Source organism: Marmota marmota, unplaced genomic scaffold (assembly GCF_001458135.2).
Source record: "Marmota marmota marmota unplaced genomic scaffold, marMar, whole genome shotgun sequence".
Lineage (NCBI taxonomy): Eukaryota > Metazoa > Chordata > Mammalia > Rodentia > Sciuridae > Marmota > Marmota marmota.
In genome coordinates this window covers 743,022-757,578 of record NW_025999900.1, presented here as the reverse complement: position 1 = coordinate 757,578, position 14,557 = coordinate 743,022, and the positions used below count along the sequence as shown (strand labels likewise).

Here is a 14,557-nt window from a genome sequence, read left to right as displayed (position 1 = left end):
ATTAGTAGTCTCCTCTCAAAAACAATTGTCAATATGTAGCAAATACAATAAAAATGTAGTGGTAATCTATTCTAAGATAACCATCTAACCGCAGAAACAATTCCACTTGCAAGAGAGTTGTTGAATGCAACACTGTTATAATATTAAGAAACAGGAGAAAATTCTATATACTCAACATTTAGGTTTATAACAGTATATTTAATGCTTTAAAAAATCTAGTAAAATGGAAAATGCTAATGATATAAATACAAACTATATGATTATTAACTATAAAGAGCTGGGAGAATTCAAAGAAAATAGAAGATTAGAAATTAGGTAGTAATAATATTATATATAATTTATCAATGTATACTTTTCTAAATTTTCTGTAATGAAGCATAACATACCCAAACACATGCACAACAGTAATAAAATAAAATCCATGCTAAAATGGGAGCTGGGTGTATCAAAGGGCAACAGGGATTTTTTCAAATCATTTAGTAGGTGATCTTAGAATTCACTTTGCAATAATGCATCATCTTTCACTCTCAAAAGGTAGCCAAAGTCTTCCACTCTCATTTTAAATTAAGAAAGTGTTTTCTTCTACCTGGGTTTCAACCTCTGGCTTCTAATATGGACTTTATGATTCAGTGCACATCCTTCACATCTTAGTTTATGAGGAAGTCCTCCCTCTCCACAGTACTTTGAATCAGTCCTATTGGGTGCCACCAACTTCCTCTTTGATCATACTTTTTCCTTCCCTACCTACCCTAATTTGTGTCCTTAGGACATGCATGTGCCAGAAGATATAACCTATGCACAAGTATTTTTAGTAGTCACATACCTGAACCTGTGCTTGCTACATGTGCAAGTGCCCCTCAATCCTTTGTATGCAGGAAGTACAAAGAAAATACACATATTAACAATATGAAATGAAAAAAAAATATGAAATGATACTCAACATATCTCTTTTCTAGTCACTCTTAAAATTTAAGACCCAAATTGGAACTTCAAAATCTCTCTCACTGAGGAACACCTGGCAACTAAATTTCTGAAAGTGGCAAACAGCCCAAGGCTCTATATCAGACTCAGACAGTTGCAGTGACAGGAGAAAAAAAAAATGCCCAAAGGAGCACTGGTGCAGACTCCATCTGTCAGTTCTGCTGTCCCTGATAGGTAACAATACTGCATTGTATATTTAAATGTCTGTCAAGAGGTATATTTCATATGTCAAGTGTTCTTACCATAATAAAACAAAATAAAAAATCATTATAAACCAATCGGACTCTTCAAAAATAAAAACAAAACAAAATGACATGAAGGAAGAATTGTACAATAGCGAGTATGCTAATCCCTAGACTAGGACTCTTTTACATAAGATAAAAGAAGCACTTTGAAATCCTGAACAAGAGTTACTTTATATTATTTCAGATCACAATTCATGTCCATAAAAGTCACATTACTGACCAAAGCACTGAACTGTGGGTCTGAAGATAACTTTACCTCCTCCCAACAGTAACTCAGAATTAGAGTTATGGAATGTCAGAGCTTGAAAAAAACTTAAGAGATCATCTGGTTCAGCAGCTTCATTATGTCTGTGAAACCAGCAACTGGATGATGATGATTTTGAGAGTAGCAACGGAAATAAATATTCTCTAGTCTTCAAAAATTATGGTACTTTTCAGATACTACATCATTTATTTCAAGATCATGCTTTTCACAGGACTGAACTTTAAATTCTCCATGAGAAAAGGATTTTATTGTAAACATAATTTTTCTATCCCTGGCTTGGCTATTGGTTATCATTAATCATTTCTTATCCTTATTAATTTATGTAAATAAAGGCAATTGTAAAGAGAGTGCTTTCTTTAACATTTACTCATTAGAAATAAAGACAATATAGTGATATAACACAATAAAGTTAGTTTAGATTTCAAGTATAGGTCATAGTCAATTGTCTCAGCCTGAAAAATATAAACCAATAAAATTTCAAAAAGTACATATTAAATATTTTTTTCATAAACCAAGATTTTAGAAAAATATATTAATCTATCTAACAGAACTCCTGTTTTCCTACTATGATCTAAATACACATTCTCTTTAAGCCAAAAGAATTAGAGTAAAAAGTTTTATACTTCCTAGAAAACTTGTTTGATCTGTTGATTTAATCCTGTAAGATAAAAATGTTACAAGTATGAAATATAGAGTATAAATCCTTAGCTGTATTGTAAATGCTTTGGCATGCAGATGTTTTTTCCATTTTTTAATGAAAACCAGATTTATTTATAAGTTGCTTTAATTTCATTCTCGAATGGAATGGAACAAGAGTATCATATGTTCTGAATTAGGATCTTACTCACATCCCATATCAATTATGTAACTCAAATGCAAGACAACTTAATTGTGTCAATCATATTCCCCTGACAAGATCATTAAATGTTAATAGAGAGCTTCCAACTTTTAACAGCCATAGATTTAAAGAATATAAGTTATTCTAAAAAAAAGATATATCATGAAAGTTCAGTGTAAGTATTTAGAGACCCTTATTGATACACAAAATACATGTATGAAGATGTGAATTTGGTGTCAACATGTCTTGTATATAGAGATATGATAAATTGTGGTATAAAGGTGTATTAAGAATTGAAAGGCAATAATAATAATTATAATAATAAGAGATCTCATGTAAAAAAAATTTTAAAAAGTATTTATAGCTTCTGATTTTTTTTTTTTTTTAGAGAGAGAGAGAGAGAGAGAGAGAGAGAGAATTTTAATTTTTTTTTTTTTTAAGTTTTCGGCGGATACAACATCTTTGTATGTGGTGCTGAGGATCGAACTTGGGCTGCACGCATGCCAGGCAAGCGCACTACCGCTTGAGCCACATCCCCAGCCCCATAGCTTCTGATTTTTAATAGTAATTTTTGAAATTAGAATATAATGAGTATAAAATTCTGTATAAAGGTTTATGTCACAAGGTTATGCCAAGCCCACAGATAACCCAGAAATAAGTATGCCTGAAAGATCTTCATTGGAATTTATAGTAAGTCAAACCCTAAAATAAAATCCTATCAATATCATATTGACCTCATAGAAAAAAATACTGCTATTTAACTCTATCTAGAAATAAACTGCCCTAAAAGATAATAAAGTCGACTATAATACATTTGCTTAAACTATTTTTACAACATTAACCTTTGAAAATTTTGGTGCCTTTTAACCAATTAATATAGTCACTTATTAAGTGTTTCAAGACTTTGAAATTCAAAATAAGTGAATATTTATTATGGTGAAAACAACATGAGGTCATTATGTGCAATTTTAAACATAAAAGAGATGATGCAAACTAGCCTCAATATTTTGAAGTATACATTTTTTGAAAAACCTGTTTCTGACACAAATATAACATTTTAACTAATTTTTTACTAATATGAGTGAGGAGAAATAAATTTTAATTTTTAAAACAAACCGGAAAAAAACCAATAATGTAAATAGCAATTGATTTAAAATGAAGTTGATAAAAGGATCAGTTTAGAGATAGAAGACCTAAGTTTCAACTAGTTCTGTCACATAGTACTTTGTTTCTAAAACTACATTTCTCTTTCCATAAAGACGTATGACAATAAAAAATATAAATAGAAGTCACCAAATTCAGGACCAAAAAAAAAAAAAAGGAAAACACATATGACAGACAACTATTAGGATTAACATACATTAATGATACATTCAAATTTGACTGAGCTTCCTGGCAGTTTGAGCAAAAAAAGAAAGAACATCTTCAATACAGTTACTATCAATGAAATTTCTTAATTCTCCACATTTACGCTATATTATACGCTTAAAGGCATGTATATGTACAATATCTTATTTCACAATAATTTTTGTTAAGGCAATATTGGTAACCCAATGATACCAGGTAAAGAAATCTAAGGCTCAAAGTTAAGTTAAATGGTCAAAAGTAGTTAAATGCCTGAGGTTATTAATATGAAATGAATACAACATGCTTCATTCCTCTTGGTTGAGCATTCTTCATTCTACTTCATGTTGCCTTGAATTCTTAGCTTTATATTATCAAATAAATTTCTCACATAGAATTTGAATATTGGAAGCTATCCTCAGTATTCTTACAAGCAAATACAAAAGTGAATTTCAAATAACTATTTCTTATTTAAATCAGTTATCAAACTAAGCATAAAATCAAAATGTAATTATATAAAGCTGAAGATAAATCAAGGTCACTGTATCAGATGTGACAATGAATGTATAAACCTCATAAACTATAAAGTACTCTAGAAGGACACTATCTTCTTATGATGAGAAAACATTAAGGGTTTTTATGACCTTTTTTCAACCACTTTTTCTTGATGATTCCTATTCAGATCTAAAGCAAAAACACCCTCCTTACCAATATGTATCTTCATTTGTCTAAGTAGAATTCCTTAATGGAAACTATGTTGTCAAAGGTAAAAAATAAATTTTGAAAACATTCCCTGCAATTACTGGGGCAAAACAACCAAAAAGGGCTGGGGATGTGGCTCAAGCGGTAGCATGCTCGTCTGGCATGTGTGCGGCCAGGGTTCAATCCTTAGCACCATATACAAAACAAACAAACATGTTGTGTCCGCCGAAAACTAAAAAATAAATATTAAAAAACAAAACAAAACAAAAAAACAACCAAATATATAAACCTAAAAGCTGGCTGAGTTTTATGTAGTGATTTGAAAACTGTATAAAATAACTTGACAATGAAAAGAATTTATTCTGTCTTTTCAAGTTCATTTTTCAAAAAAAAATCTTGTTCTATATAAGGAAAGGGAAAGAATAATTAATTTTGTTTTTTTTCCCCATAAAAAAAGAGATACATCAATATAGTCTATAGGACTCAGACTTTTTTAAATAAAGGAGAAAGTATATTGTGTTTTGGTATTACTCGAATTAATGTCAAAAAACAGGAAATGAAACAAGTCCTTATAAATAATTTTTTAATCATGCTGTATAATAGAAATCTCACACAGATATGTTTGTAACTTCACATTCTTTGTTACTGTGATTTGTTGAGAAGTGACAGCAGAATTTTTCACTTTTTCGTGTTTAAGACCTTTATTATCAGTACTTTTAATCTCCTCCCTGCCCTCACCCCAATCTTTCATATCCTCAGAAATTTATCCTTCACTCTTCTTCAAGAGTTCTCTCTGACCTGTCTTGTCCTCTCTCACACCCTGAAGGAATGCAAGGGCTTATTTGGTGCTTCACCAAATACACCACCGAGCTTTGTACGCAGTGCGTAATCACAAAAATATATGCAGAGTGTTTTCTCCTTTATTACTATCTACCCCATCTAATCTGCAAATGTCTAAATGACAAGGAATACATTTGTTTCACTTGCCACTACAGCTTAATAAATATTTATTGAATTAATAAATGAATGGATACAATGCGAAATATTTTTCTTACCCACTATAGTCTCCAGTCAAAAATTCTGAAATAGCAGCAGGAAGCTCTGTTTTAATAATTAAAAGATAAGATGACATAGCTGCAAAAAAAAAAAATTCTATTAAAATTCCATAATTTTTAACCATTTAAAGAGTAATCTCTCCAGGAACACAGATGTCCATTAGAGATGGAATAACATATGAAAGACTACTTCATAAGGTACCACCCCAAAGACATATATACCAGGAACAGAGATAAGTAATTTTGTAGAGAAGAATAATTGGGTAAGTACATTAAGTATCCTTTGTTTATATTTCAAATCTAGAGCAAAAAATTTAGATAAAAGGGTCTTGATTATAGACCACTTTATAAACAAAATTTTGTTTGAAGTTTTGCAAAAACTCTCTTACACGTTATTTCCCATCTAAGGCATCAGAGGTTAGTTTAGTAACTGACATAGAAACAGAAGTTTAACAAGTAGGCCAATAACTTTGATTATTTTTCCTTTGTTACTAGGGAGAAACACCATTCCAGCAAGTCTCGTTCCCTCTCTCACTTGCTCTTCCTCTATTTGCTACCCACCCCCACACTATGGACACAAGTTATTATAAGGCAAATATAGAACAATCAATTATATTCAAAATTGTCCTCTGAAACAGATTAGAAAGATCCATTAGAAAGCATTACGAAAACTGAAGTTATAGAATTTCCAATTTTTACTCCACTTTTACTCATCTGCATTATGTAATCAGAACCTGAAGCTAGTAATAGTTCTCACATTTTATCTGACAGGATCCAAGAAATAACTAGTTTTTATATACTTTAATAATTATGTTATTGCTGATATAGCCATAAAAACAAATTCTATGAACCTTCCATTATTAACATGGCTATAGAATACAGAACTCATTTATCTACAAATTTTTAAGTTTAAGCTTAAATAATTAAGTATAAAAAATGCAGTTGATTTGGAGTCAGAACCTCAGTTTAACAGAGCAAGAATCTCTCTTCCCTCAGAGATTAAGAATATGTTTTAAAAAAAAATAGCTAATGAGGAAATGTTCATGAAGAAGAAAGAGTGTACTCTGTGTGCACATTAATTTTATTACTTATTTAGATTTCAGGAAACATTTCACTTTCTCCTTGGACCTATAAAAACCAAGAACACAAATGAATGCCAAGTCTGAATGATAAAAATCATTTGATGAGAAGCTTCAATAGTTTAAGAAGAATGTGCATTTCTCAATTAATCTATTAGAAAACTAGCTGAATTTCTCCATGATTACAATGCCATGCGACCACTTTAACTTTAAAAAAGGGACTCCCATTAGTTTGTATGTGAATTTGTATGAAGATAGACTATCACTCACATTTTTTAAAGTAAAATAACATACATCTATGGCAAAGTAAAATTTAGAATGGTTAAATAAATAATCACTTCTTTATAATAAAAATATGCATATACATATTTTTCAGTGCATGGGTGTTTCTTTTTCCCCAGAAGAAATGCAGCTGATGATTAAAACCTGCTAAGATGTTTCTTCAAACTCTTTTACTTTAGGGTACTACAACTGATTAGATGTGAAAACGTGTTCTATGTTATTCATATTCTCATAATGAAAAATGTCTTCAATTCAGTACAGAACAGAAGCAAGGTTTATATCAACCTCCTCCACTAAAGGATTTGGAGTCTCTACCATATTTTATCTATTCCAAAGAACTATACACATGTGGTGCAATGATAAAAATCATGAGTTGATTTTTTCCAAAACTATCCTAAAACTAGAGAGAGAGAGAGAGAGAGAGAGAGAGAGAGAGGAAGAGAGAGAAAGAGACAGATATTCAAACAAGGAATGCAATGCAGACTTCCAACACAATGTAATTTATGATCTGCCCATCAGTCTTTCTTGCTTGGATTAATCCAACACCACATGCATTTCTAAAGTTTCAGACATTCATCTCTTTCAGTAATTTTCTATTATTTCTTTTGGATCTTTCATTGTAAAAAGCTTCAATGAATATGAGATCAGATTTCTTTCTAATATACAATCTGTCATTCTTTCCAGAATTTCTATTAGCCCCTGGCTAATCATTTGATCACTTTTATCCTCTCTTGTAGCCTTAACTCTTTGGCTTTCAAATGGGAGTCCTGTTTCATTAGATTCCAGTCTGAAAAATCATGTATATTTTAAGAAATATGAACTCACCAAACACATGTTTCTCTCTCTCTCTTAAAAAAAAAAAAAGACTTCAGCTTACAAGACACGAATATAGTAAAACACGCAAACTACTGCTTCTTTCTTAGAGAATGCTGGCATATGTTTTAAAAACTACAAAACCACAGAGCTTACCATGGGGGGAAAACCCCTACTGATTAAGCAAGTAAAACAAAGAAAGACACTACTCTATTCACTATCAAAATTATTTTTTCTTAACCACAAATAAACTTTCATGCAAGGACTAGTACCTTAACATATTATATTACATATAATACAGAGAAGAAACAAAAAAGGTTACCAAATGCACATAAGGTTAGGAAATACATCTTAACTGCATCCACATAAAAAGAACAATCTGTTCAATAAAATGAGCTGGAAAAGTTTCAGAGATATAATATCAATTGGAAAGTTCATATATCCATTGTTTTTAACCAAAAGGTTCACCAGGTCTAATAGCTGGTTGCCATATCTTTTGTCTCATGTCTTTTATTAATAGCATAAGGAAATGTTTAAAGACTTATCTTAGAGACAGGTCATAAGCAAGAATTTGTAAATGATTATTGCTGACATCAATACACAGTGTAGACTCCCTAGTACAAGACACAACATGTTGTAGTCCAAATTAATAGCTGTAACAGGGTCATCCATAAGCACCACAGTTATGGTTAAGTAGTTCTGAACTCCATATCACCAAAGCCAGTATTAGTGCTAGAAGACATACCTTGATGACAGTTACTCAGCCATTACAAATCATTTAGTTTCACCACATTAACTAAATAGATATCTTTTGTCTTTCATTTTAAACATAACTAACAGAACTCATTTCATAGAAACTGCCCTGAGAAGGAAATTTAAAAATCTGTCAACTAATCAAAACACAGAAATTGAAAGCATTCTTTAAAAATCATGTGGAGAAACAACTGCTACATTAAAAAAGGACTAAAATAGGGTAAAATTAGATTAGGCTATAGTAAGTAGTAAGGTATTAATATTGGTTGACTTAATCATAAAAAGAAACACATGAGCTGAGCCATGGAAGGTTGAGGGAAGAGATGCAGGAAAAAAGTGGAAGGGGCTCAGCAGGGACATCCAAGAGAACAGCCAAACTTTTTGAATTCTGGATGCCTAGTAAATGCCTGGCAGTATTCTAAATGATACAGAAGTTGCTTCTTCATTAACTTTCACACATTCCTGAGAAGTAGATATTATTTATTTCACAGATAAAGATATAAAAGCACAAAAAAGCAATAATATTTAAGCTAGTGATAGCTGGTGTCTCAAGTTTCTTGGCTTGAGAAATTTGCTTAGTATGATATGAGCAAGTGCAGGAGAAAAGTGAAGCAATCAACCAAAGTACAGCAAAAATGAAGAAAGTCTATTAAAAGGACCATTCTCCAGAATTCCTTTTGTATTCTTTTCATTAGCACTTAAACAACAAACTGCTGAGTTTAATAGTGGTTCAAAGAAAATAAAGAATCTATAATGAATGACATTAGTCAGAAGCTTTATCTACACTATAATTTTCATTTCACCTTGAGATGTATTTTCAATTTTGTAACTGGTTTGGCAAAGTGATTAGTTCAAAATTCACTGTTTCATCACAGGACTTTATTGCATTTACCACCACGAGCGGACTGTGTTCACAGCTATGATTATAGTTCTGAAGTTTCCTAATCTCATATATTTGAGATTTAATACTGCTTGGAAATCTAAAAAAATCAAAACAAAAATCAATCCCTCCGACCCCAAACTCCATACTCTTAGAGACTATTTTTTCACCAGCACTCTGAAAATGCTTTTCAATTTGTCACTAAACATACAACCTTAAGAAAGGAAAGACTTATTGAGCTTGGACCTAAGAAATCATTAGTTTACAAAGATAATTATTCATTTTGTTAAACAGTTAAAATACATGTGTGAAGAAAGGATTACTTACAGCTGTTTTAAAAATAGAATTATGTTTTCAGCACTTGGGGGGAGTTCAGCAACTTCTTACAAGGATTAGTCAGTCAGCCCTAAACAAACAGATGTACTATGGGAGGAAATAATAAGTTTGCCTTTCCATTTACAAGACATCATTTTATTTCAAAGTTGTTTTTAGTCATGGATAATAATGGGTTTATTCAACATGTCTTATTAACCTGGTGCTTCCACTAAATGTAGAAATGCCACTGAAATTCTATCCTCACTTAAACCATATACAATCTCTCTGTTTTTAAATTTTTTTTTTAATAAATACGAAAACAATGTCATTTCCCTAATTTGCGCAAAATATAAATCAAAATATATGATGGAAAGTATTCCTCCACAACCTTAAAAAATACTTTGCTTTATCATGTATCAAGACCTTAAATTTAAATAGAAAGTGATCAGAAAATCTACTATTTTGAAAATCTCATAAACTTCAAAAGAAACCATTACTTGGGCTGAGATTGTGGTTCAGTGGTGGAGCGCTTGCCTAGCACAGGCTGGGTGGGACCCGGGTTCGATTCTCAGCACCACATAAAAATAAAGGCATTGTGTTGTGTCCATGTACATCTAAAAAATAAATGTTTTTTTTTTTAAAGAAACCATTACTAAGAAATACACTGTTTTGTAAGCCTCTTTAAAATAACATGTTATTAGTATATTTTGTCAAAGGAAGTAATTTCGAAAAAGACTTTCCTCCCGAATTTCCTGTACTTCTATTCTGAGTCAGTGTTTTCTAGAATTTTGCACAATTCTGCCCCAGCTGACCCAAAGTTGCAGTTTGACTACAGATAAACTGACCAGCAGATGGCGATGTAACAGCATGCCCAGTCCCAATTTCCCAAGGGACAATAGGAATTGAAATCTGACAAAACATCTGACTCTTACTACTTTGACTATACTCCACCCTCCCCCTCGGCCCCACCAAGAATAGAGAAAGAAAGTAAATTCAACTTGTTTAATATTAAATTTTAAATATGTCAAATACTGAGAATTTGAGATTTTTTTTTATAGTTCTCAACTTAAAATGATTTTATTTATACTTTCTTGTTTATAAGATTTAGAAATTGTATTAAATGAGTATATAAAGGATTGGTGGGTTTCTTTTAAACCATGGATTCCCAAACTGATGGGGCTAATCAAATCTGCTGGAGTAAAGTTTGTGTGTTCTGTGCCAGAATAGAAAATCTGGGTCATTCTAAGCAATTTTAGGAGATTTCAGTAAGACTACTGTTTAGGATTCTCTAATACATAACAACAATAAAATATTTAATCTCCTTTGAGAAACTGAGGCTTTAAAGAACTAGGAAAAGAATATGCTGTCTCTGGTAGTCCTTCATATTTATAAAAACAAAATGAGTAGTTTAACATTTTCCCAGGAGCCACTCAAACTTCCATGTTCTGAGTTGGGCAAAATAAGAAATAAGAAATAACATAAATTGACTTCACCTTTATCATGTACCTGTAAGAATTAATAAGACTTTCTCTGGCTTAACTATAATGAAATGGGGTTTACTGTTTCATTTCTAGTGATCTTTTAGTCTACTAAATAGTCTTTCTCATGAGTTAAATTGAATATGAAAGTAAATACTTACCTTAATTTTTAGGAAAAGAATCAATGCAACAGAGTAAAAGAAACTATCTTGAAACTACCTACACTTATTTTCTGCTACAATTCTTAATCATTTTATGGTTAGCTAATCAAATTCAAACTCTCTAAATCAGGATTCTCTTGCCTAACAACAGCATTCAATATTAAAATTTCCAGACACCTCTTTTCTGACTCTGTCCTGGCAGCAATGGCTCTCAGCAAATGCTACTCCAGTTTCTGCAAAAACAGGCTGCAGAGGGTTACCTCTGGAAATGGCCTACTTCAGGGCCCTAATTTGTTACTGTTGAGAGGAGATCAGGAATCACTGTTAAGTAATATTTTACCATACGGGTCTTCATTTTCCAAAGGCAAAGCTTCTTATAACCTTAAAATAAGGGTTCTAAATTTAATGAGTTGCATTTTTTTTCCATTGTAAAATTTAAAGATTATTGACAGCAGTTGATTTTTTTCAATCAATTTGTCAGGTCTCATAAGGGCCCTGTGACTAATACTTGGTGCCTGACTGGTCTTGGGGGATTGAGATTTTTCTGTGAAGCTCTGACAGTCGATTCTTTCTGAAAGAAACTATATGCTCACTTATATACTCTGTGGTCTTTTCTTCCTGGTCAATCAATCATTTCACTTTTTCCTCCAAGGGATACTAAGCTGGATCACTAGCTTTCCCCTCTCTCTCTTTGTCTTTTATTTCTTGCTTTCTTCTTATAATAAATACTACTTACTGAATGCCAACTATGTACTAGTAGTTAGGATATAAATAAATTAGTAAATTACTTTTATTCCTGAAATATGGAAATAGAGAGAATAACTGGGCCTTTGCTAAAAAATCATTGCAACAAAGATTGACGAAGAGCAATTTATGATGATTTTTGCCTTTAAAGGCCTGTCTGTTCCATAATTTTTTTCATAAATTCACCAAGGGCATCATATACTAAGAAAAATAAGAAACATTTAAATGTTACAAAGGATAAGAGTTAGGAAGCATTAATCTAAGATATTATCACTTAATTAAAAATAAAGATGCCTCCTCATTGACTGTTCCTGCATTAAAATGTTAATGCCTGAATTAATGTGCCTCCCAGTGCCAAATTAGAATCCCAATGTTTATAAGAAGGGATTCTAAGCTCCATACTTTTCACCCCCAATAATTTAACCAAGAGAAGAGTGAATGAGTTCCTTCAGACACACACCTATCCAATGGCAGAGACTGGAGTAGACAGAATTCAAGGTACTTCACTTTTAACCCAGTGCTCTGCACATAAGAGTAAGCTTCAGATTCCATTATAATAAAGGAATATTGCATATCTGTCTAAAAAAAAGAAAACTCTGTGAAAATATGTTTTTGATTATTATTCAGTGGGCTTTCAATAAATAAACTTAAATGATGTGAAGAAAATAATGAGGTTCATCCTAGAAACTAAATAATGCCAGGCGTGATGGCACAGGCCTGTAATCCCAGAGGCTTGGGAGGCCAAAGCAGGAGGATCATGAATTCAAAGCCAGCCTCAGCAAAAGCAAGGTGCTAAGCAACTCAGTGAGACCCTGTCTCCAAATAAAATACAAAATAGAGCTGGGGGTGTGGCTCAGTGGTCAAGTGCCCCTGAGTTCAATTCCCGGTACCACCACCTCCTCTCCCCACAAAATTACGACAACTGCTTCTAAATTTTTTTCAAAAAATTCTAAAATAAGCAAATCAACTAACTTGGAGTTTGGAAAACTGATGATTTATATACCATCAAATTCAAGATTTTGAATTTGAACATTCTGTCAATTGACCAAGCCAGTTCTGTTTGAATGTCTTCAGGAATAAGAACACCTTAAAGGAGTATAGGTCAACCCTATTATCACACAGTTTAATTATAAGGGTATTTGCTATGGTCTGAATGCTTTCTATAAAGCTTATGTTTTAGAAACTTAATCCCCAATATAATAGTGTTGGGAGGTGGGGTCGAATGAGAGGTGTTTAGGTCAGAAAGATTCCATTCTCATGAATGATTTAGGTACATTGTAAAAGGGCTTAAGCCTGCAAGTTTGATGTACCTCACCATATGATACCTTCACCTAGCAATAGGGTCCTCACCAGATGTGGCCCTTCAATCTTGGACTTCACAGCCTCCAAAGCCAAAAAAGTTTCTGTTCACTTTAAATTACCCAGTCTGAGATATTCTGCTAAAGGAACACCAAACAGACTAAGATAGTATTCTAGATGAAGAAACCAAATCAACTACTCTGTAGATGTCTATCTATTAGAACCAGTTTTGCCCTCTCTTTTTCATTATTTCATTTTAGCCTTTCAAATATGTGAAGCTAGTGATAGATGTAACATTCCCTTTTTTTCTTCTTGATAAATATATTCAAAATATTAGAAAGTACTTGGAGATAGCTCATACAAATCATTTTGGCTCCATTCAGTTCAAGAAAGGTTTATCAGGTTCCAGTATTGTGCTGGTTGCTGAGAGAAGAAAGAGAAAATGATACATAATCCTTGCCTTGGAGGAGATTACGTGAGGGAGAGAAGCATATTTGGAGATGTCAATCTAATAATAGCAAGTGCCAAATTAAAGTCATGTCTAAACAAGATTATGAAACAAGAAAGAGACCAGCTGGAATACACAGAAAGATATAAAATGGGCATTGTGGCAAGGTCATGAATTTGGAACCAAATTCCTAAACTGAAAATTCTACATAATTTGTTAAATAATGATTCAACCTAATCTAAACTGCCCCTATAAAAATTCCTAAAGAAAGAGACGAGTTTTCTTGATTTCTAGAGTGAAGTATAAAGTAGTGTGTGTTAGAAGAAGATAATTTGGTATGACATCTAAGAAAGCATTCTTCTCACTATTTTTTTTCATGAAATTCAAAGAATTAAATCATTCAGATTCAGGATTCAAAAACAATAGAAAACACAATTCATTAATGGAATGTTAATTTTTTCTTGACTAAGAAACTCATGAAAATATAACTTGGTTGAACAATATTTAATGTGAAATAACTCAGATCTCTTCAATTAAACTTTACTAAGCTGTCATCTTAAAATATTTTAAACTGTTACTTATAAAGGGTAAGATTAAATTCATTTGAGCCCAGCACAGTGACCCATGCCTATAACCCCAGCAACTCGGGAGGCTGAGGCAGGAGGATTGCAAATTCAAACCCAGCCTTGGCAAATTAGCGAGGCCCTAAGTAACTCAGTGAGACCATGTCTCTAAATAAAATACAAAAAAGGGCTGGGGATGTGGCTCAGTGATCGAGCACCACTGGATTCACTCCCTAGTACCACACACACACACAAAAAACCCCAAACCAAAACAACAACAACAACAACAAAAACCCACACAAAAACAAACTT

General features: G+C 32.3%; 1 protein-coding gene across 4 annotated transcripts in view; it reads right to left on the bottom strand.

Moving 5' to 3' along the window:
• The window catches only part of Slc38a6 (solute carrier family 38 member 6), a 57,039-nt gene that overhangs the window by 17,739 nt on the left and 24,743 nt on the right, over window positions 1–14,557 (bottom strand). For 3 of the 4 annotated variants that reach the window (XM_015489900.2, XM_048798454.1, XM_048798456.1), the window contains exon 6: window positions 5,431–5,509. The exons of the other annotated variant lie outside the window; for it this stretch is intronic. In XM_015489900.2, coding sequence (XP_015345386.1) covers window positions 5,431–5,509 — 79 coding nt within the window. The remainder of the gene's footprint in view (window positions 1–5,430; window positions 5,510–14,557) is intronic. 4 annotated transcript variants of the gene reach the window in all.